A 22680-nucleotide genomic window follows, 5' to 3' on the forward strand; every position below is an offset into this window, starting at 1 on the left:
GCTGGCCAGACATCGACGTGTTGTACAGGAGGGTGTCGTTGCCCTGGATGAAGTGGCTGTGTTGGATGGTTGGTTTGTACTGGCTGTGTTGGATGGTTGGTTTGTACTGGCTGTGTTGGATGGTTGGTTTGCACTGGCTGTGTTGGATGGTTGGTTTGCACTGGCTGTGTTGGATGTATTGGGTGCTTGGCCTGCATTGGCTGTATTGGATGCATTGCCTGGAGTCATTTCACTAGCTAAAATGGCTGCATTGGATGGAGGGTCTGCTGCAGACACTGTGGAACCAGAGACAGGTATATCATTTCAGAATAATACATTGGATTTATATAGTGCTTTTCCAGGAACCAATGATGCTTTCCAATAGTTCAACAACACAGTGCAAGAAATGACCAACTTAATCTAAATTAAATGGGATAAGGTTGTTGCATGTCTTCATAGTAGTGACTCAATATTTGTCAAAAGTGACCTGATACTCTATCGCTAGTCCATTATCGCCCCAATACACTACATGACTAAAAGTATGTGGACATTTCATGAAGCTCGCGACAAACAGTTATTGTGCTGATGTTGTTTCCAGAGGCAGATTGGTGTTGCAACCGAGGACAGACCATTTTTAGACACTACACGTTTCAGCGCTAGGTGGTCTCGTTCTGTGTGCTTGTGTGGCCTAACACTTCGCGGCTGAGCCGTTGCTCCTAGCTGTTTCCACTTTACAATAACAGCACTTACAGTTGACCGGAGCCACATTGAAAGGCACTGAGCTCATCAGTAAGGGCATTCTACTGACAATGTCTGTCTATGGAGATTGAATGGCTGTGTGCTTGGTTTTATACACCTGTCAGCAACAGGTGTGGCTGAAATAGCTGGAATACACTAATTTGAAGAGGTGTTCGCATACCTTTGTACATACAGTGCATTCAGAAAGTATTCAGACCCTTTCCCTCTTTCCACATTTTGTTGTGTTCTCAAATAGATCAAATCAAATAAAATCCTCATCAATCTACACACAATGCACCATAATGACAAAGTGAAAACAGGTCTTTAGAAATGTTTGCAAATGTATAAATCATAAAAAACCTAACCTTATTTACATAAGTCTGGAGGACTTCGCTGTGAGACTCGAAATTGTGCTCAGGTGCATCCTCTTTCCATTGATCATCCTTGAGATGTTTCTACAACTTGATTGGAGTCCACCTGGGGTAACTTCAATTGATTGGACGTGATTTGGAAAGGCACATCTATATTTATTTTACTAGGCAAGAACAAATTCTTATTTTAAATGACGACCTAGTGTAACGGATGTGAAACGGCTAGCTTAGTTAGTGTGGGCGCTAAATAGCGTTTCAATCAGTGACGTCACCTGCTCTGAGACCTTGAAGTAGTAGTTCCCCTTGCTCTGCAAGGGCCGCGGCTTTTGTGGAGCGATGGGTAACGACGCTTCGTAGGTGTCAGTTGTTGATGTGTGCAGAAGGTCCCTGGTTCGCGCCCGGGTATGGGCGAGGGGACGGTTTAAAATTATACTGTTACATTGGTGCCGTGACCCGGATTACTGGTTGCTGCGGAAAAAGGAGGAAGGTCAAAAGGGGGGTGAGTGTAACGGATGTGAAACGGCTAGCTTAGTTAGCGTGGGCGCTAAATAGCGTTTCAATCAGTGACGTCACCTGCTCTGAGACCTTGAAGTAGTAGTTCCCCTTGCTCTGCAAGGGCCGCGGCTTTTGTGGAGCGATGGGTAACGACGCTTCGTAGGTGTCAGTTGTTGATGTGTGCAGAAGGTCCCTGGTTCGCGCCCGGGTATGGGCGAGGGGACGGTTTAAAATTATACTGTTACATTGGTGCCGTGACCCGGATTACTGGTTGCTGCGGAAAAAGGAGGAAGGTCAAAAGGGGGGTGAGTGTAACGGATGTGAAACGGCTAGCTTAGTTAGCGTGGGCGCTAAATAGCGTTTCAATCAGTGACGTCACCTGCTCTGAGACCTTGAAGTAGTAGTTCCCCTTGCTCTGCAAGGGCCGCGGCTTTTGTGGAGCGATGGGTAACGACGCTTCGTAGGTGTCAGTTGTTGATGTGTGCAGAAGGTCCCTGGTTCGCGCCCGGGTATGGGCGAGGGGAAGGTTTAAAATTATACTGTTACACTAGGAACAGTGGGTTAACTGCTTGTTCAGGGGCAGAACGACAGATTTGTACCTTGACAGCTTGGGGATTTGAACTTGCAGCCTTTCGTTTACTAGTCCAACGCTCTAACCACTAGGCTACCTGCTGGTTACTAGTACAACACTCTAACCACTAGGCTACATGTCTCTAACCACTAGGCTACCCTGCCGCCCCATATAAGGTCCCACAGTTGTCAGAGCAAAAACATGTCAGAGCAAAAACCAAGCCATGAGGTCGAAAGAATTGTCCGTAGCGCTCAGAGACAGGATTGTGTCAAGCACAGATCTGGGGAAGGGTAACAAAATTTCTGCAGCATGGAAGGTCCCCAATAACACAGTGGCCTCCATCATTCTTAAATGGAAGAAGTTTGGAATCATCAAGACTCTTCCTAGAGCTGGCCGCCCGGCCAAACTGAGCAATTGGGGGTGAAGGGCCTTGGTCGGGGAGGTGACCAAGATCCCGATGGTCACTCAGACAGAGCTCCAGAGTTCCTCTGTGGAGATGAGAGAACCTTCCAGAAGGACAACCATCTCTGCAGGTGGAGTGGCAGATTGAAGCCACTCCTCAGTAAAACGCCCGCTTGGAGTTTGCCAAAAGGCACCTAAAGGACTCTCAGACCATGAGAAACAAGATTCCCCTGTCTGATGAAACCAAGATTGAGCTCTTTGGCCTGAATGCCAACCGTCGCGTCTGGAGGAAACCTAGCACCATCCCTACGGTGAAGTATGGTGGTGGCAGCATCATGCTGTGGGGATGTTTTCCAGCGGCATAGACTGGGAGACTAGTCAGGATTGGGGGAAAGATTAACAAATCAAAGTACACAGAGATCCTTGATGAAAACTTGCTCCAGAGCTTTCAGGACCTTAGACTGCTTGGGTGAAGGTTCACCTTCCAACAGGACAACGACCCTAAGCACACAGCCAAGACGACGCAGGAGTGTCTTTGGGACAAGTCTCGGAATGTCCTTGAGGGGCCCAGCCAGAGCCCGGACTTGAACCTGATCGAACATATCTGAAGAGACCTAAAAATAGCTGTGCAGCGATGCTTCCCATCCAACCTGACAGAGCTTGAGAGGATCTGCAGAGAAGAATGGGAGAAACTCCCCAAATACAGGTGTGCCAAGCTTGTAGCTTCATACCCAAGAAGACTTCAGGCTGTAATAGCTGACAAAGGTGCTTCAACAAAGTACTGAGTAAAGGGTCTGAATACTTATGTAAATGTGATATTTCTTTTTTGGGGGGAGGGGGTCAAACAATTCTTAAAACCTGTTTTGGCTTTGTCATTATGGGGTATTGTGTGTAGATTGATGAGGGTAAAAAACGATTTAATCAATTTTAGAATAAGGCTGTAACGTAACAAAATGTGGAAAAAGTCAAGGGGTCTGAATACTTTACGAATGCTAATAGGAACAATAAAGATGACATTCTTCTGGTGCAATTTGTGTTGTTTTAAAAAGAGTAAAATGGAGCCCAATGTCTTACCTGTTAGCAAGAGTAGAGAGAAGAGACAACATTTCAGCACGCTGTGGTCCATGGGTCTCATCCCTGCACGTCCTCCTGTCACAAAGTACATGGTCAGTTAGACATTGGTGCGCAGTCTTAGTAGAAATGACGAGTTTCCTCCAATGAAACGGTTAGAAGAAGGACTGAAAACCTACCTTTAGATGCTTAGTGATCACCTCTTGCCTTCTCCTTTCCTCTCAAGCCAAAGCCTCACCTGGGCTGACCCTTATAAAGGCTGCTCTGGAACATGTGGTCACGGCAGTCTTCCATGAGAACATACACACCCCCACAAACTGTCTACACGTTATTATGATTCTTGATATTATACAGTGTGTGCTTGGCCATAATCCCCAAATAATGAGTTTTTAAATTAACCTCCCAGGATTCATTTCACCATCCTGTGTAAACAACAACCACAACAGACATGTAATTACTACCTTTGACTGATCAGAAGCGGTGCACTGCAGTGCATAAAATGTGGTGAGTAGTTGACTCAAAGAGAGAGAAAGAAAACAGAACAGTTTTGAACAAATAGATTTCTTAAAGAATGGAGAAGCAAGTGAGAGAGAGAGAGAGAGAGAAAGCTAGTTATATTTAGTATTTTTTTCACATTCACTTAGCTAGCGAATGCAGCTAGCTAGTTTAGCCTATCCCAAACACATGGCTCAAACAGAGAGGGATGCTATGTTACCTAGTTACCAAGCAAAGGAAAAAGTTGAGTAGGACAGCAGGTAGATGCGAGAAGGAATTCTATGATCTGGCTGCTATGAAATGTAACTGTGTTTACGTGTGATCAGGACTGCACCCATTCCACCCATTCTGTTGAAAAACATTTCTGAAATGGAAGCAAACAGAGTGAAATGGGGATAAACATATCTGAATCTGTCCAACAGAAACTCTCGTTTGCAACTGTTGGACTAATGATTACACCCTAGATCAGCAAATCAAATTGTATTGGTCACATACACATGGTTAGCAGATGTTATTTCGAGTGTAGCGAAATACTTGTGCTTCTAGTTCTGACAGTGCAACAATATCTAACAAGTAATATCAAACTATTCCACAACAAATCTAAGTAAGGAATGGAATAAGAACATATAAATATATGGATGAGCAATGTCAGAGCAGCAGATGCTAAGATGCAATAGATAATATAGAATACAGTATACATATGAGATGAGTAATGCAAGATATGTAAACATTATTAAAATGCCATTATTAAAGTGACTAGTGTTCCATTTATTAAAGTGGTCAGTATGCTAGTGATGGCTGTTTAACAGTCTGATGGCCTTGAGATAGAAGCTGTTTTTCAGTGTCTCGTTCCCAGATTTGATGCACCTGTACTGACTCGCCTTCTGGATGGTAGAGTGGTGAACAGGCAGTGGCTCGGGTGGTTGATATTTTTGGCCTTCCTGAGACATCGGGTGCTGGAGGTGTCCTGGAGGGCAGGTAGTTTGCCCCCGGTAATGTGTGTGTTTAAATGTATTTGGCTAAGGTGTATGTAAACTTCCGACTTCAACTGTATGTATATTATTAATTTGTTTAGGCAGGTCCTAAGAAACCTGACTAATAAAAAGTATTTTAAAAAGAACATAATAGCATATTTCGAGTTTAATTAGACCTATGTTACGGGGCTGTACAGCCAAATAAAATCAATAGTTTGTTATTTTGTTCATTTAACAGACAAGACACACCTACCCGATCACAGTCAACATACATATACTTTATAGTAAGAATATAACAGAATAAAATACAAATAGTATTTTTCCCACACAACTTGTCAAGGGAAAGTACGTGGAACCGCCATCATGTAAAAAAGTGATATTTTTAAACCGAGCCCATTTTTAAACGAGACTCAGTCCACTTTGTTAGGGAGCTGGTGTCTGGTCTTATCGTCATCATGATACTGATAGAAAATAATAGTAATCCTATTTTCAAAAGCGTGTGAGTCTCGTGTTCATATTTCACAACCTCTGCGGGTTTTTGGAGTCGATCGAGCAAAACAATAGGCCAACTCTGAATTTAGACTACATCATTGCATGCTAAATGTTTCTGATCTGTGACAGATGACCAAACGAATAATTGAGCTAAAACACCTCCACTTATTTGCCCAAACAGAAATCATTTAACCAGATAGCCTATACAGACGGAGATTCAGTGAAACAAAATCACATTGATAGATTATCAGACAAGTCAGTGAAGTCACAGGATTCTGGTCAGGAGTAGGCCTGGGATACTAAGTGAAGAGCAAAATAATCCACTTGTTAAACTAAATAACAAAATGTTCTAATAAATGAGCCAACTACACAAGATGATCATGAGCAGCACTCAATTTAGCTAACATTTCCTCCAGCCTAATTGTAGCCTAACCAATATCCAAACGGAGATTCAGTGTAAACCAAAATCTGTCTGATTGATTTATCAAGACTAGTCCCCATGCTTGTCTCCTTGGCTGGCTATTGTGAACATTTACAGCAGGATCCATTCAGAGTCAGTAAATGGCCACTTACAGTGCCTTGCGAAAGTATTCGGCCCCTTTGAACTTTGCGACCTTTTGCCACATTTCAGGCTTCAAACATAAAGATATAAAACTGTATTTTTTTGTGAAGAATCAACAACAAGTGGGACACAATCATGAAGTGGAACGACATTTATTGGATATTTCAAACTTTTTTAACAAATCAAAAACTGAAAAATTGGGCGTGCAAAATTATTCAGCCCCCTTAAGTTAATACTTTGTAGCGCCACCTTTTGCTGCGATTACAGCTGTAAGTCGCTTGGGGTATGTCTCTATCAGTTTTGCACATCGAGAGACTGAAATTTTTTCCCATTCCTCCTTGCAAAACAGTTCGAGCTCAGTGAGGTTGGATGGAGAGCATTTGTGAACAGCAGTTTTCAGTTCTTTCCACAGATTCTCGATTGGATTCAGGTCTGGACTTTGACTTGGCCATTCTCACCTGAATATGTTTATTATTGAACCATTCCATTGTAGATTTTGCTTTATGTTTTGGATCATTGTCTTGTTGGAAGACAAATCTCCGTCCCAGTCTCAGGTCTTTTGCAGACTCCATCAGGTTTTCTTCCAGAATGGTCCTGTATTTGGCTCCATCCATCTTCCCATCAATTTTAACCATCTTCCCTGTCCCTGCTGAAGAAAAGCAGGCCCAAACCATGATGCTGCCACCACCACGTTTGATAGTGGGGATGGTGTGTTCAGCTGTGTTGCTTTTACGCCAAACATAACGTTTTGCATTGTTGCCAAAAAGTTCAATTTTGGTTTCATCTGACCAGAGCACCTTCTTCCACATGTTTGGTGTGTCTCCCAGGTGGCTTGTGGCAAACTTTAAACGTCACTTTTTATGGATATCTTTAAGAAATGGCTTTCTTCTTGCCACTCTTCCATAAAGGCCAGATTTGTGCAATATACGACTGATTGTTGTCCTATGAACAGAGTCTCCCACCTCAGCTGTAGATCTCTGCAGTTCATCCAGAGTGATCATGGGCCTCTTGGCTGCATCTCTGATCAGTCTTCTCCTTGTATGAGCTGAAAGTTTAGAGGGACGGCCAGGTCTTGGTAGATTTGCAGTGGTCTGATACTCCTTCCATTTCAATATTATCGCTTGCACAGTGCTCCTTGGGATGTTTAAAGCTTGGGAAATCTTTTTGTATCCAAATCCGGCTTTAAACCTCTTCACGACAGTATCCCTGACCTGCCTGGTGTGTTCCTTGTTCTTCATGATGCTCTCTGCGCTTTTAACGGACCTCTGAGACTATCACAGTGCAGGTGCATTTATACAGAGACTTGATTACACACAGGTGGATTGTATTTATCATCATTAGTCATTTAGGTCAACATTGGATCATTCAGAGATCCTCACTGAACTTCTGGAGAGAGTTTGCTGCACTGAAAGTAAAGGGGCTGAATAACGCCCAATTTTTCAGTTTTTGATTTGTTAAAAAAGTTTGAAATATCCAATAAATGTCGTTCCACTTCATGATTGTGTCCCACTTGTTGTTGATTTTTCACAAAAAAATACAGTTTTTTATCTTTATGTTTGAAGCCTGAAATGTGGCAAAAGGTCGCAAAGTTCAAGGGGGCCGAATACTTTCGCAAGGCACTGTAACTCTGGTGTGCGTGCACAGCTTGGAAGAAAATTTCATTTACAGCTACTAATATCATATAATCAAAATAAACCACTATAATATTGATTGTTTTGACAGCTGAGTGTTGTTATGTATATTTTTTTTTGTCAACAATATTTTTTTTGACAAAACAGTTTTCTACAGACATTTGTTTCTTCTCCAGTAAGGGGAAGTGTTGCACAACAGATGTGTGGTCAACTGTAGTCTAGATTTAGGACATGTATATGTTAATGCTCAATATATGTGTGGTCAACTGTAGTCTAGATTTAGGACATGTATATGTTAATGCTCAATGCAACAGTAAAACACTGATTATAATTTCCCTTTTTGTCAAATATGATCATCATTTAACACTGTAAAATTCAACAATAACAAAAATATTGTAGTAGGTTGCTGCATCACAGAATATATAGAAGTTATATTTCAAGGTTATTTTTTATCACACAATTGAATGTCCATGTTAAGAATGTAAAAGAATAGAAGATAAACCATGGAGTACCCCCTAGGAATTTACTGTTGCAGAAAAGGTTGACCTTGAATGGCTGCTCTCTATACCTCAACTTGAACCACATTCCAGATTTACTCACAGACAATTACTCTGATTTGAATATGACCTGAATCAGTCAGAGGGGTCCATCACACTGCCAACTACTGTATAAATAAGTAGGGTCTCTCCAGTAGTGATGTGCAGTTTGCAAACAATTTGTTCTTTTTAATGACTCTTTATACTGACTCGAGAGTCATGACAAGTTTTTCTGAGAGACTCGTTCATTTCGTTGTTCATTTGACCTGCTGGCTGCAATGACTACAACAGGATTAAAAGCCAATTTATGCTTGAACCGCCAATGTGGTCGGGGGGCTTCGTATGGAGGGAGTGCAGTTTAGCCTTGATGAATGGGCAAAAATCCCAGTGGCTAGATGTGCCAAGCTTATAGACACCCCAAGAGACTTGCAGCTGTAATGTGTCTCTACAAAGTATTGACTTTGGGGGTGAATAGTTATGCACGCTCAAGTTTTCTGTTTTTCTTGTTTGTTTCACAATAAAAAATATTTTGCATCTTCAAAGTGGTAGACATGTTGTGTAAATCAAATGATACAAATCCCCCCCCAAAAATCTATTTTAATTCCATTTAATTCCAAAATCTATTTTAATTCATTTGTAAGGTAACAAAAAAGTAAAAATGCCAAGGGGGTGAATAATTTCGCAAGCCACCGTATGTCTGCACTGACTTTTGCGGAGCCGGTATCGCAGTAAGTGCTGTACGACCACTGTCAGATTGACCATGCAGAGCCTTTAATACAAACTCCTCCGGCTCAGCGGCTGTGGAGACCTGCTCCAACCAACAACTGTAAAAGAGATCATGCTGCTGGCAGCAATAACAGCATACTGTAGAGGGTGAAAAATACATGTTTAGGACTGGTAATTGATCGCATGGTGCAAGATGAAATGCAATGAATGTATTATTGAATGTTATGATGGACACAAAACATACACACAGTCTCTGCTCAAACTCAAACGAGAAGGAATCGTTTGGGGGGCTGCAGTTCGCCAGCTTTTGACATTCTTTTTAAATGAAGTTGTGGTCGGCATGGCTCTGACTTGCTGTCATAGTTTGTTCCACTCAACAGCACCGGTATATTTAATTAATGCGTTCTCACCAGATAATACTCTTAAATTTGAAACAGGAAGGTTGAGAACCTGCTTAGTTAGGAGATAATTTAAGGCCTTCACACTGCATCTATACTACAGCTACAGTCCCCTTTCCATGTATTCATTAAGGGTCAACCCCTGACTGCCATAGAGGACAAACGGAGCACGGTTTCGTCACAATCATGTTTGCACCTTTCCACTGCTGAAAACTGTGTGTCTGTAGCCCACACCGTTCAAAAGTTGTGCCCCATATTACACTCTTAGATAACAAGGCTGTCCCCATAGGATAACCCTTTGAAGAACCCATTTTGGCTCCAGGTACAATCCTTTAAGGTTCCATGTAGAACCCTTTCCACAGGGGGTTCTACCTGGAACCAAAAAGGGTTCACCTATAGGGACAGCCGCAGAACCCTTTTGGAACCCTTTTCTCTAAGAGGCTACTTGTTATTCTTGTTATGCGCATTGTATATAACCATGTTGTGGGTCGCTATTTTTGGGGTTTGATAACAAACAACATTCCCACTGGGCACAGATGTTAGTTCAACGTTTAGTTTTGATTTAAATTTGGTTGAGTTGTCAACTAACATGAATTCAACAACAAATGTCACCACATCATTGGATTTGGTTTAAAAGCTGGGTGGGAAAAAAAATGCCCTTAATGTTGATGACTTTCTGCTGATCCTATCAGTTGTCCATGTTGATTCAATGTCATTACATTCATTTTTGGGGGGTTGAAATGACATGGAAACAACATTGATTCAACCAGTTTTTGCCCAGTGGGTTGTTTAGTCATGTTACCTAGCTAGCTAACAACCTGGTAATGTAGAATAGTGAACATTCACTTCGTCTGAGGATGACAGAATTAGTGTAGGGGTCTATGACCCTACTATGATATACCACCTGACTCCATTATCATGTGAACACTATGGGCCCATTATCGGATCCAGTGGGTATTGCCAAGGTTGCAAGCCTTGCGTCACCATTCGGAATACTGTAAGATGTGTGTAGGTTTACCATTAGGCAATCATTAAGAGGCTAAGGGACAAGGAGGTAATATCTTGCAATCGATGTCCTAGCATTACATTATTGAGTTAACCTTAGCTCAGAGATGCACAGTTAGAGATACATATGCTATGTATATTGTGAATACCATTTACCATTCCACCAAATAATAATTCAAGGAATATTACTCAAATGTGAGGACTACGGTTTGTATCTATTTGAAAGTAATCAAATTTATTAGTTACGCAATAAGAATACAATTAGCAAATGGTACATACCAGTAATCTTCACGATAAAGAGAATACAAAAGTCTTAACAGCGTAGAAAAATACATAGCATAGTATTATAAAACATATAAAAATACATAGCATAGTATTATAAAACATATCAAAGTTCATAACATAGTATTATAAAACATATCAAAGTTCATAACATAGTATTATAAAACATACCAAAATACATAGCCCTTTATGAACTCTTGAAACAATCCAAACATGACAATTTCATTCACACAGTGACATTAATTTAGTCGATTCAAGTTTCATCAGTCTTTACATCTTATCCTGGCGTCAGTGACCCCCAGGACTTCCATGGTAATGTGTTTCCATCGAGATTGCCACAGATAAGGTGTTTGACCCCTGTAATAGCCCCCACATGGTCTGTCATTCAAACAATACCATAAATCGTGATTGAGTCATCATGCTGGGCCTCGGCACCAGCAAGTTGCTAGACTTATCTTCATCGCTGACCATCATCGTTCGCATTATTTTTGACTACAGTACGTTGACCAGTAGGCTATGCAGGAATTTGGATGGCACAGGAAGAATGGAAAATGGATAGATATGCAGAGGTGTTTCAAAGGTAGGATGCATAGTCCTAATCAATTTAATTCTTAGCTCAAACATATTGAAATAAATATTGTTAAATCTCTACTGAAGAATACACACATACTTTATATTTATTTACATATCATTGTTAAACGCAAATAAAGAATTTAATGCCAGAATTCTAAATGGTTGATCTCACATTGAGAACCAAAGGAGAAATATAAAATGATGACTGCGTAAACAATGAGGACGGTGAGATAGATACAGAAACAGATCAAGTCCACTTTGTTGGCAAAGCGATGGTGTATAGCATTTTTGTGGTCTTGTGCAGCCATTTTGTTGAGAAACTTCACCACCTTCTGGAGGGATGTATTCTTCTCTTCCTCTGAGGCTTTAATATCAGACAAAGTAAATGAGAGGAAAAGGGATAACATGATTAACATTATTATTTGTGGACATGCGAGAAATAGGCTGGGTAAGACGTCAACTGCAGCTAGAGAGTAAGAATGGTTGTGCATTAACAAAATACCTCGACTTGTTTATGGTGATGATTTTATTTTTTTAACCCTAAAAGTGCCAACAGGTGTCATATTTGACCACCAATTGGAAATAGCAAAAATAAAAACTCTCAAACAGTAACAGTGTCAGTAAATGGTTTAAATTCCCCCTATAAGCATATATTTAAATGGGGTTACCCCTTAATGTAGACTGATTGCAATAAAGTCATTATGACATCATGGTCAGGTTATAAATGGTTGCATAAAGACTAGGGCTGTCAACAATTAACTGGGGGAGGGGAAATACATTCCAAAGGGAGCTGTAATTTTAGGATTTTTAAATACAAAGAAACATTAAGAATATTGACGTCTTGATTCTGTCTAATGTAACAGTTAGTAAAATTAGGTCAAAGAAAGGGCATTATTTCATCTCAATGTCCACTTGTTTTTACATGGTATTGTACATTTTTGCTGTATAGATTATGTATGATGTTTTCAGTGTATTCAACACTTTCACACAATGCGATTTAATAGTAAATCAAATATTGTGCACTTAACTGATTAACTCTGGCTGCCCTAATAAGGAGGTTTGGTAACGTCTTCTTTGGCAACCAGAAAAAAATATATCTTGCTCTGTGGTTAACTGAGATGACAGAATAATGAAAACGTTTACCCTCTTCATTGTCTGTGTCTTTAAGCAGTGAGTCTTTGGACTTGGAGAGGCTGCAGGGCCAGAGAGTGCCACACTTAGCCAGGCGTGTGAGCACCATAGACTGCAACGTGCTCAACACCAGGATGACCAAACAGAAACAGAAGTGCTTTCCTATGGAAAACAACGAGAGAGATGTGTGAGTGTTATATGGTGGCAGAGAGGTCCTGTATACATGAAACCAACATCAGTGCGCTGCTACCAGTATATCTTTCTTTACTGTCCCTGTGACATACCGGGCTGGAAATAGTGAAACTCTGCTCCCAACAGATCACTAGGATCACTGTTGCTGTTCAGGATCTCTGCTCCCAACGGATCACTAGGATCACTGTTCAGGATCTCTGCACCCAACGGATCACTAGGATCACTGTTGCTGTTCAGGATCTCTGCTCCCAACGGATCACTAGGATCACTGTTGCTGTTCAGGATCACTGCTCCCAAACACACATCAGCCGTCCACCTCGACACCGTACCAAACAATTGAGCTATAGAAAAATATCCAATTTCATAGCTCCCTCTGCAACATTTCAAGCTAGCTGTGGAGTGAGCTTTCTGCACATTCTTAAAGGGCGGCTGAACTTCCTAATTTGGCATCGTTTTAGATTTGTCTCATGAAATGCTAGCGGTCGTGATTGAAGCCAAACAAAAGTTGTCTTTGGGTTGTGGTTTCACCCCACCTGAGTGACTCGCCATCTCAAGATGGTCATCTAATTCAGTTCTGTGTGTAGGCTAAAGTAGAAAAGAAGAGGCGAATAGAAACTCTTATCGACCATATGTTTTGCCAAACTGGGGGGAGCTGGCTAGCCTGTCTAACCTTAGGCTAGCCTGTCTAACCTTAGGCTAGCCTGTCTAACCTTAGGCTAGCCTGTCTAACCTTAGGCTAGCCTGTCTAACCTTAGGCTAGCATATAGTTCTCTGTCAAATCAAAAGTATGCCAAGATGGCAAGAACCAGTGTCTGGAATGTTTCATGTGATACTCGTTCTACATAACCTTGCTGCGAATGTACCTTGCAACATAGTTTAAAAGTTTCATCATGTGATGTAAATACATGTTACCGTGGAAACGATATCAACTACTGCGAGTTGAAAGCCCGCGGTCTTCAGTCAGCTCAGCGGTCCTGAGCTGACACATTGTGTTTTGTGACAAAACTGCACATTTTAGAGTGGCCTTTTATTGTCCCCCGGCACAAGGTGCACCTGTGGAATTATGTTGTTTAATCAGCTTCTTTATATGCCACACCTGTCAGGTGGATGGATTATCTTGGCAAAGGAGAAATGCTCACTAACCGGGATGTAAACAAATGTGTGCATAAAATTTGAGAGAAATAAGCTTTTTGTGCATATGGAACGTTTCTGGGATCTTTTATTTCAGCTCATGAAACATGGGACCAACACTTTACATGTTGCGTTTTATATTTTTGTTCGGTATAGAACATCACAGGTTGTACTGTGCATGCCTGGCAGTGGGTTTATGAACTTGACGTCATTAGATACTGTAGATATCAGCATATCGCCACATCTCCCCCTGAAGCAAGACGGCTGATCCCATAATGGTCTGAGACCAGCCACCCGGACAGCTGATGAAACTGTGGGTTTGCACAACTGAAGAATTTCTGCACAAGCTGTCATAAACAGTCTCAGGGAAGCGCATCTGCCTGCTTGTTGTCTTTACCAGGGTCTTAACCTGACTGGCGTCGTAACCGACTTCATAGGGCAAATCCTATACCTTCGATGGCCACTGGCACACTGGAGAAGTGTGCTCTTCATGGATTAATCCTGGTTTCAGCTGTACCGGGCAGATGGCAGACAGCGTGTTTGGCGTTGTGTGGGTGAGCGGTTTGCAACGTTGTAAACAGAGTGCCCCATGGTGGAGGTGGGGTTATGGTATGGGCAGTCATAAGCTACGGACAACAAACACAATTGCATTTTATCGATGGTAATTTGAAATCAGAGTTACCGTGACGAGATCCTGAGGCCCATTGTCATGCCATTCATCCGCCGCCATCACCATGTTTCAGAATGATAATGTACTGCCCCATGTCGCAAGAATCTGTACTAAATTCCTGGAAGCTGAACATTTCCCAGTTCTTCCATGGCCTGCATACTCACCAGACATGTCACGCATTGAGCATGTTTGGGATGCTATGGATCAACTTGTGTTCCAACAGCATGTTCCAGTTCCCGCCAATATCCAGAAACTTTGCACAACCATTGAAGAGGAGTGGGACAACATTCCACAGGCCACAAGCAACAGCCTGGTCAACTCTATGTGAAGGAGTGTCGCACTGCATGAGGCAAATAGTGGTCACACCAGATACTGACTGGTTTTCTGATCCAAGTATCTGTGACCAACAGATGCATATCTGTATTCACAGTCATGTAAATTCCATAGATTGGGGCCTAATGAATTTATTTCAATTGACTGATTTCCTTATTTAAACTGTAACTCAGTAAAATCTCATTTTTACTTGTTTTTCTAGCTTGCTAGCTGCTTAATTTGCAAATCTGACTTGAAATTAGGTATAGTTAGTTACATTCGCTAATGTTAACTAGCAGGGATCTTTTGGCTTGCCAGTTGGAATTGAAAGATTATTGAAAGCAAGCTGGCTACATCCTAGCCAACCTGAAATGGCAATGAATAGGCTATAGTTAGCAAGATCTGCCCTGATAGCCAATCAAGATCCCTTGCTAACAGCTTTTTTAACTGCAAGATCAAGGTAGCTAGCTTGCTAATGTTAGCTTTGTATTTAGCTAACTGTTAGTTACATGATAGTGTCATAGCTAGCCTGGCACATTAGTATTATCAAATAATGTAGCTAGCTAACTTTGCTTGCTAGTGTAACCAACTCACCACAAGTCACCAACAACACCAGGCAGTTTAAGGGTTGACAGCCCACAGAAGTAGTAGCTAGCATGAGATGTAACAGTTAATCCATATCCTGCCCAAGATTGTTGAACAATTTTATGGGTATTTATGGGTAGAGTATTTCACGATCAATATGTGCATTGCACATCAAGCTCCTGCCAAACATAATATGTGGCAGACCACCCATCTACACCGTATTGTCTGAAGAAGACTGTTTCTCGGTGCACGAGGAAATATGAATAATTTGACATGGCCTAGTTCCCCGGGTGGGCAGGGTTCTCTCATTTTCGACCATTCCATTGGTTCATTTCCTACGAGTCAATTGCATTTTACATGTTTAGTAAATGCTCTTATCCAGAGCGACTTACAGTAATGAGTTCACACATTTTCAGATTTTATCCCCATACTGGTCCCCCATGGGAATCGAACCCACAACCCTGGCATTGCAAGCACCATGCTCTACCAACTGAGCTACACAGCATTGGAGAAATCTCCACCCACCAGGGGCACCGGGCCATGCAAAACAAACTTGCCCACTCTTCCACAAACAACACGGTGCCACCTGGGCAAAAGGGGGCATGAATTGATGACATGATTGGAATACAAACCCAACCTTAATTTACGCTGTGACACACTTAGGTACCAAATTCAGTTTTGGAAGAGGCTGATTTTATGACAAAAATGTCAGTTTTTACACTAGAATAAATGTTTGATTGGCTGTTTGCAAAAGGAATGTTTTGTTTTTTGGCGCAGTCGCTCTATAACTCTGATACATACACACCGTTTATAACAAAATGCTGTTTCATTCTTGTGCATTACACACAGGATACTCACGGATGATGGGGCTGCACTGGCCTCCTCCAGGCAGAAGGTCCTTGAGGATGTTGAGGAACATGATGAAGCTGAGAACCAGTTTAACCTTGAAGGGGATGCGCTTGCTCTCTCCCAGCGGCAGGGAGAAGCTGCCCACATCAGCCAAGATGATTAGTATACTGGGCAGGACCAGGGACAGAAACGGGTTTTCAGACCGCATTTTCAGCGACACCTGTGAAGACAGACAGATAAGCCGGCTAAGGAGTATTGGTGTCTCTGGGGGGTCTTTGGCCTGGTTTGCTAACTACCTCAGAGTGCAGTGTTTAAAGTCAGAAAATCTGCTGTCTCAGCTACTGCCTGTCACCAAGGGAGTACCCCAAGTCTCAATCCTAGGCCCCACGCTCTTCTCAATTTGCATCAACATAGCTCAGGCAGTAGGAAGCTCTCTCATCCATTTATATGGGGCGGCAGGGTAGCCTAGTGGTTAGAGCGTTGGACTAGCAGTTGGACTAGCAGTTGGACTAGCAGTTGAAAGGTTGCAAGTTCAAATCCCAGAGCTGACAAGGTACAAATCTGTCGTTCTGCCCCTGAACAGGCAGTTAACCCACTGTTCCTAGGCCGCCATTGAAAATAAGGATTTGTTCTTAACTGACTTGCCTAGTTAAATAAAGGTAAAAAAATAAAATAAAAATATGTAGATGATAGTCTTATAGTCAGCTGGTCCCTCCCAGGAGTTTGTTAAATACTCTACAACAAAGCTTTCTTAGTGTCCAGCAAGCTTTCCTTGTTCATGCCCCTCTCCCCACAGGTGTGTTTACTACCTCTGAGGGGTTGATACAAGCATTTGGGAGTATGGCTAGACGGTACACTGTCTCTCAGCACATATCAAAGCTGCAGGCTAAAGTTAAATCTAGACTTTCTTCTATCGTAATCACTCCTCTTTCACCCCAGCTGCCAAACTAACCCTGATTCAGAGGACCATGCTAGATTACGGAGACATAATTTATAGATCGGTAGGTAAGGGTTATCTCGAGTGGCTAGATGTTCTTCATCAGTCGGCCATCAGATTTGCCATCAATGCTCCTTATAGGACACATCACTGCGCTCTATACTCCTCTGTAAACTGGTCATCTCTGTATACCCGTCGCAAGACCCACTGGTTGATGCTTATTTATAAAACCCTCTATCTGAGATATCTACTGCACTTCTCATCCTCCACATACAACACCTGTTCTGCCAGTCACATTCTGTTAAAGGTCCCCGAAGCACACACATCCCTGTGTCGCTCCTCTTTTCAGTTCCCTGCAGCTAGTGACCGGAACGAGCTGCAACAAACACTCAAACTGGACAGTTTTATCTCAATCTCTTCATTCAAAGACTCAATCACAGACACTCGTACTGACAGTTGGGGCTGCTTTGCATGATGTATTGTTGTCTCTACCTTCTTGCCCATTGTGCTGTTGTCTGTGCCCAATAATGTTTGTACCATGTTTTGTGCTGCTACCATGTTGTGTTGCTACCATGATGTTGTGTTGTCATGTGTTGCTGGCTTGCTATGTTTTTGTCTTAGGTCTCTCTATATGTAGTGTTGTGTTTATCCCAGCCCCCGTCCACGCAGGAGGCCTTTTGCCTTTTGGAAGGCCGTCATTGTAAATAAGAATTTGTTCTAAACTGACTTGCCTAGTTAAATAAAGTTTAAATAAATAAAATAAAAAGCCAGGCAGAAATCATTTGTTTTGAAAAAGTGTATTGTTTTTTGAGTGTAAATGTTTAAGCTTTGCCCATAAAAATAAGAAGGTACCTTTACAAGTCCCACATAAATAAAATACAACTGAAATCACCAGGAACACTCACTAACCCAAAGATAGTTGCGATCATCTCTGCCTCCTTTAGCATTGAGTTCCACCTCCTCGGTTAGCCAGTCCCCACGGTTTGCACTAGTTTTGCTCACATTCCCAAAGTCCAGGAACATGCCACATCCTGGAAAAGCAGATACAGTGCCTTGCGAAAGTATTCGGCCCCCTTGAACTTTGCGACCTTTTGCCACATTTCAGGCTTCAAACATAAAGATATAAAACTATTTTTTTGTGAAGAATCAACAACAAGTGGGACACAATCATGAAGTGGAACAACATTTATTGGATATTTCAAACTTTTTTAACAAATCAAAAACTGAAAAATTGGGCGTGCAAAATTATTCAGCCCCCTTAAGTTAATACTTTGTAGCGCCACCTTTTGCTGCGATTACAGCTGTAAGTCGCTTGGGGTATGTCTCTATCAGTTTTGCACATCGAGAGACTGACATTTTTTCCCATTCCTCCTTGCAAAACAGCTCGAGCTCAGTGAGGTTGGATGGAGAGCATTTGAACAGCAGTTTTCAGTTCTTTCCACAGATTCCCGATTGGATTCAGGTCTGGACTTTGACTTGGCCATTCTAACACCTGGATATGTTTATTTTTGAACCATTCCATTGTAGATTTTGCTTTATGTTTTGGATCATTGTCTTGTTGGAAGACAAATCTCCGTCCCAGTCTCAGGTCTTTTGCAGACTCCATCAGGTTTTGTTCCAGAATGGTCCTGTATTTGGCTCCATCCATCTTCCCATCAATTTTAACCATCTTCCCTGTCCCTGCTGAAGAAAAGCAGGCCCAAACCATGATGCTGCCACCACCATGTTTGACAGTGGGGATGGTGTGTTCAGCTGTGTTGCTTTTACGCCAAACATAACGTTTTGCATTGTTGCCAAAAAGTTCAATTTTGGTTTCATCTGACCAGAGCACCTTCTTCCACATGTTTGGTGTGTCTCCCAGGTGGCTTGTGGCAAACTTTAAACAACACTTTTTATGGATATCTTTAAGAAATGGCTTTCTTCTTGCCACTCTTCCATAAAGGCCAGATTTGTGCAATATACGACTGATTGTTGTCCTATGGACAGAGTCTCCCACCTCAGCTGTAGATCTCTGCAGTTCATCCAGAGTGATCATGGGCCTCTTGGCTGCATCTCTGATCAGTCTTCTCCTTGTATGAGCTGAAAGTTTAGAGGGACGGCCAGGTCTTGGTAGATTTGCAGTGGTCTGATACTCCTTCCATTTCAATATTATCGCTTGCACAGTGCTCCTTGGGATGTTTAAAGCTTGGGAAATCTTTTTGTATCCAAATCCGGCTTTAAACTTCTTCACAACAGTATCTCGGACCTGCCTGGTGTGTTCCTTGTTCTTCATGATGCTCTCTGCGCTTTTAACGGACCTCTGAGACTATCACAGTGCAGGTGCATTTATACGGAGACTTGATTACACACAGGTGGATTGTATTTATCGTCATTAGTCATTTAGGTCAACATTGGATCCTTCAGAGATCCTCACTGAACTTCTGGAGAGAGTTTGCTGCACTGAAAGTAAAGGGGCTGAATAATTTTGCACGCCCAATTTTTCAGTTTTTGATTTGTTAAAAAGGTTTGAAATATCCAATAAATGTCGTTCCACTTCATGATTGTGTCCCACTTGTTGTTGATTCTTCACAAAAAAATACAGTTTTATATCTTTATGTTTGAAGCCTGAAATGTGGCAAAAGGTCGCAAAGTTCAAGGGGGCCGAATACTTTCGCAAGGCACTGTATTTGATACCAGTTCTCTCACTCAGAGATCATACCATAGTTTATAACAAAAACAATGTTTTATATCAATAGGCATTAGGGGTGTAACGGTCCACAACATATTTGCTTTCGTTCATTCCTTGATTTTAGGCTCTTTGTTCGGTTTTAGCTTGGTTCTCAGGAGGGGATGGAAAAACTACCACAAATTAAAAAAAATATTTTGTAAAATTGACATTTTGACAATTGCATGATTTCCCCTTTCACTCGCATAGATTTTTTGTTAGCGGTGGCTAAAGTTTGTAGTGGCTGTTCAGAGAACCGAACCATGGATTACAATTTCTCCTTGCCCATACTACTTTTAGGGTGAGGAACCATCTAACATTAAGTTGTAAAATCCTGAACTTCCGCTTTGAGGCTAGGTGAAAGCTTACCATTTACCCACGCATGTGTCTATTTCACGCCACCGCCTTCAACTAGGCTATACAACGAATTAGAGCTTGCATTTGTCATGTTGTTAATATAATTATGATTTGTTATTAACTTATGAATTAACATTATTTAATTTGGGAGATAACTTTAGTTAAAGATGGAATCTTTAGTAGGGGACAACAAAAAAGTTTTTTGGTTTGTTGTTTTTGGTTAGTAAGAGCTTTGGTAAATAATGGTGTGCAAGAGCCATTTAGCAGACAAAATTAGGTTTGAAATGATGCACTTACCACTAATTGCCCACACATTAAGGGCGATGGCACAGAAATCTGAAGCGAAGGGGTAGTTGTACAGATTGACCTCACAGCCCACCACAGTGTTCATGATGACCATGTGCTCTATAGTCCCGTTGCTGTGCACCAGCAAATCCTTGTTGCTGTGCTTCATCGTTGTTTGCACTCTTTAGACATGAGAGGTTGAGGACAGACAACTGAGGATTGATCTACTAAAACTGTCACAACTAAACATTTGGCCACTTAAAACATATTAGTACTGTCTCTAATTCTGTCCATGTTTCACTTGCTATTTAGAAGATTACACATAAATTGACTGTTATAAAATGAAACATAACATAAGTAATTGTATTCTGTTGTAAGTGGACTCACCCATTAGTCACATGGAGTTCAGGAGTCCAGATTTTGCTGACAGGCAGGACCACCACATCATGATGATAGACTGATGTGTCCCATGATAAATCAGGGTCTTCCCAAGACTGTAGTGTATAATCATAATGAGTGGTATTACAAAATGTCACATTTACTTGAATGTCTCTGGATGTTTTGTGCCTACACTCTTATAATAGGGGGTTCCAAAAGGGTTCTTCAGCTGTCCTCATAGGAAAACTCTTTTTGGTTCCAGGGTAAACCCTCTGTGGAAAGGATTCTACCTGGAATCAAATAGGGTTCTTCAAAAGGTTCTCCTATGAAGACAGCCGGAGAACCGTTTTAGGTTATAGCACCTTTTTTTTTCTTCCTAAGAGGGTACTTACCAGCGGGACTTCCAGACGACTCTCGAAGCGGAGGTTTTTTGTATCCTTATTAGGAACAGGATAATTCATCACAGTGATAGAAATGTCAATATGTTATCTCTGAAACTCATCACATTGTAGAAAACTCAATTAAAAGGAAAGGGACTTACGACAGACAGAGTTTCGTACACGATTGACGGCACACGGATAATTGAGATGCACCGTGGAGACTGTGGCGGACTCCGAGCTTCTTTCGCAATCAGCATGCTGGCCAGACATCGACGGGTCAAACAGGATGGTGTGGTTGCACTGGATGAAGTGGCTGTGTTGGCTGGTTGGGAGGCACTGGCTGTATTAGATAGTGGTTGGATAGTAGTAATTGCTGCATTGGATAGAGTGCCTGATGCAGATACTGTGGAACCAGAGATGGGTATTTAATTTCAGAATATAATATTGGATTTATATAGCGCTTTTCTAGGAACCAAAGAGGCTTTTCAATAGTTCAACACAGTACAATAAATGGCTTACACAGTCAAAATGAAATGGGATAAGGTTGTTGCATGTCTTCAAAGTAGTGACTCACTGTAAAAAGTGATCATGCTCTCTGTATATTGCACTGTATCTAAACCTGATACTCTTATCACTAGTCCATTATCAGTTACGTTCTGAGAAAGTAATACAATTTTTAAAAAATACAAGAAAACTTTCTATAAAAACCACAAGAAAATTGTTGTAATGAGAATGTTTGAAGATTGTTATGTAAAAACATATCGATTTTGATCTCAGCAATCAACAAAACTCCATCCTCTACCTTGTAAAGTGTGTTCAGGTGGGTTGGTCGCGCCCACTAATTGGCCACACCTGATCTTAATGAGTGCTTGTTACCTTTGAAATGGGGTCTGTTATATGAGTAAAAAAGATGTGCATCCTCATCCCAAAAAATAATTTATTTTTGTTTTTGTCTATTTTCAATGGATAAAGCTAAGAACATTAACAACGTCATAGTTCAGAACAATATAACAATATAGAAGAAAATGAAACGTATTTTACAAGAAGCAATATTACTCCCTAAAAAAACAACCCCATGGAACAATCATTGAATAGCTTTTCAGAATTCTCCGATAAATTGGTCCATATGAAAATCTAAAAGAATGGAAACCATAAAATGAATTGATTTGATAAAATGACTTGCTTAACAGGAAACATATTTATTTCCATGACAGAATTAAAACGCAATGTTGGACTGACCAATGTAGATATTTTCAAATACCTGCAACTTCAAAGTTACATATCACGAAATTTAGATTTGAAATCTTCTGGACATCAGAGCAACCCTGAGGAAATCTATATGAGTCAAAAAATGATGTACGTATGATATAAGATATACAAAACCTTGGAGAGAGCATATACAACTGTCAATCTCTTAATATATATATATATAAACTATTGGAACCAAGGCTTAAAAATAACTGATGTT

At 41.3% G+C, this 22680-nt stretch overlaps 1 protein-coding gene across 1 annotated transcript; it reads right to left on the reverse strand.

Moving 5' to 3' along the window:
* Positions 1 to 11441: 11441 nt before the first annotated feature.
* Positions 11442 to 21469, reverse strand: LOC139396410 (5-hydroxytryptamine receptor 3A-like). The gene is made up of 8 exons (XM_071143448.1): positions 21374 to 21469; positions 21225 to 21269; positions 20842 to 20948; positions 20467 to 20636; positions 18018 to 18139; positions 16181 to 16391; positions 12445 to 12594; positions 11442 to 11665 (listed from the first exon to the last, which is right to left on the reverse strand). Exons 1-8 carry the CDS (start codon positions 21467 to 21469, stop codon positions 11442 to 11444), a joined length of 1125 nt encoding a protein of 374 aa, XP_070999549.1.
* Between the last annotated feature and the right edge of the window lie 1211 nt (positions 21470 to 22680).

The sequence above is a fragment of the Oncorhynchus clarkii genome, unplaced genomic scaffold (genome assembly GCF_045791955.1).
Source record: "Oncorhynchus clarkii lewisi isolate Uvic-CL-2024 unplaced genomic scaffold, UVic_Ocla_1.0 unplaced_contig_1133_pilon_pilon, whole genome shotgun sequence".
NCBI lineage: Eukaryota > Metazoa > Chordata > Actinopteri > Salmoniformes > Salmonidae > Oncorhynchus > Oncorhynchus clarkii.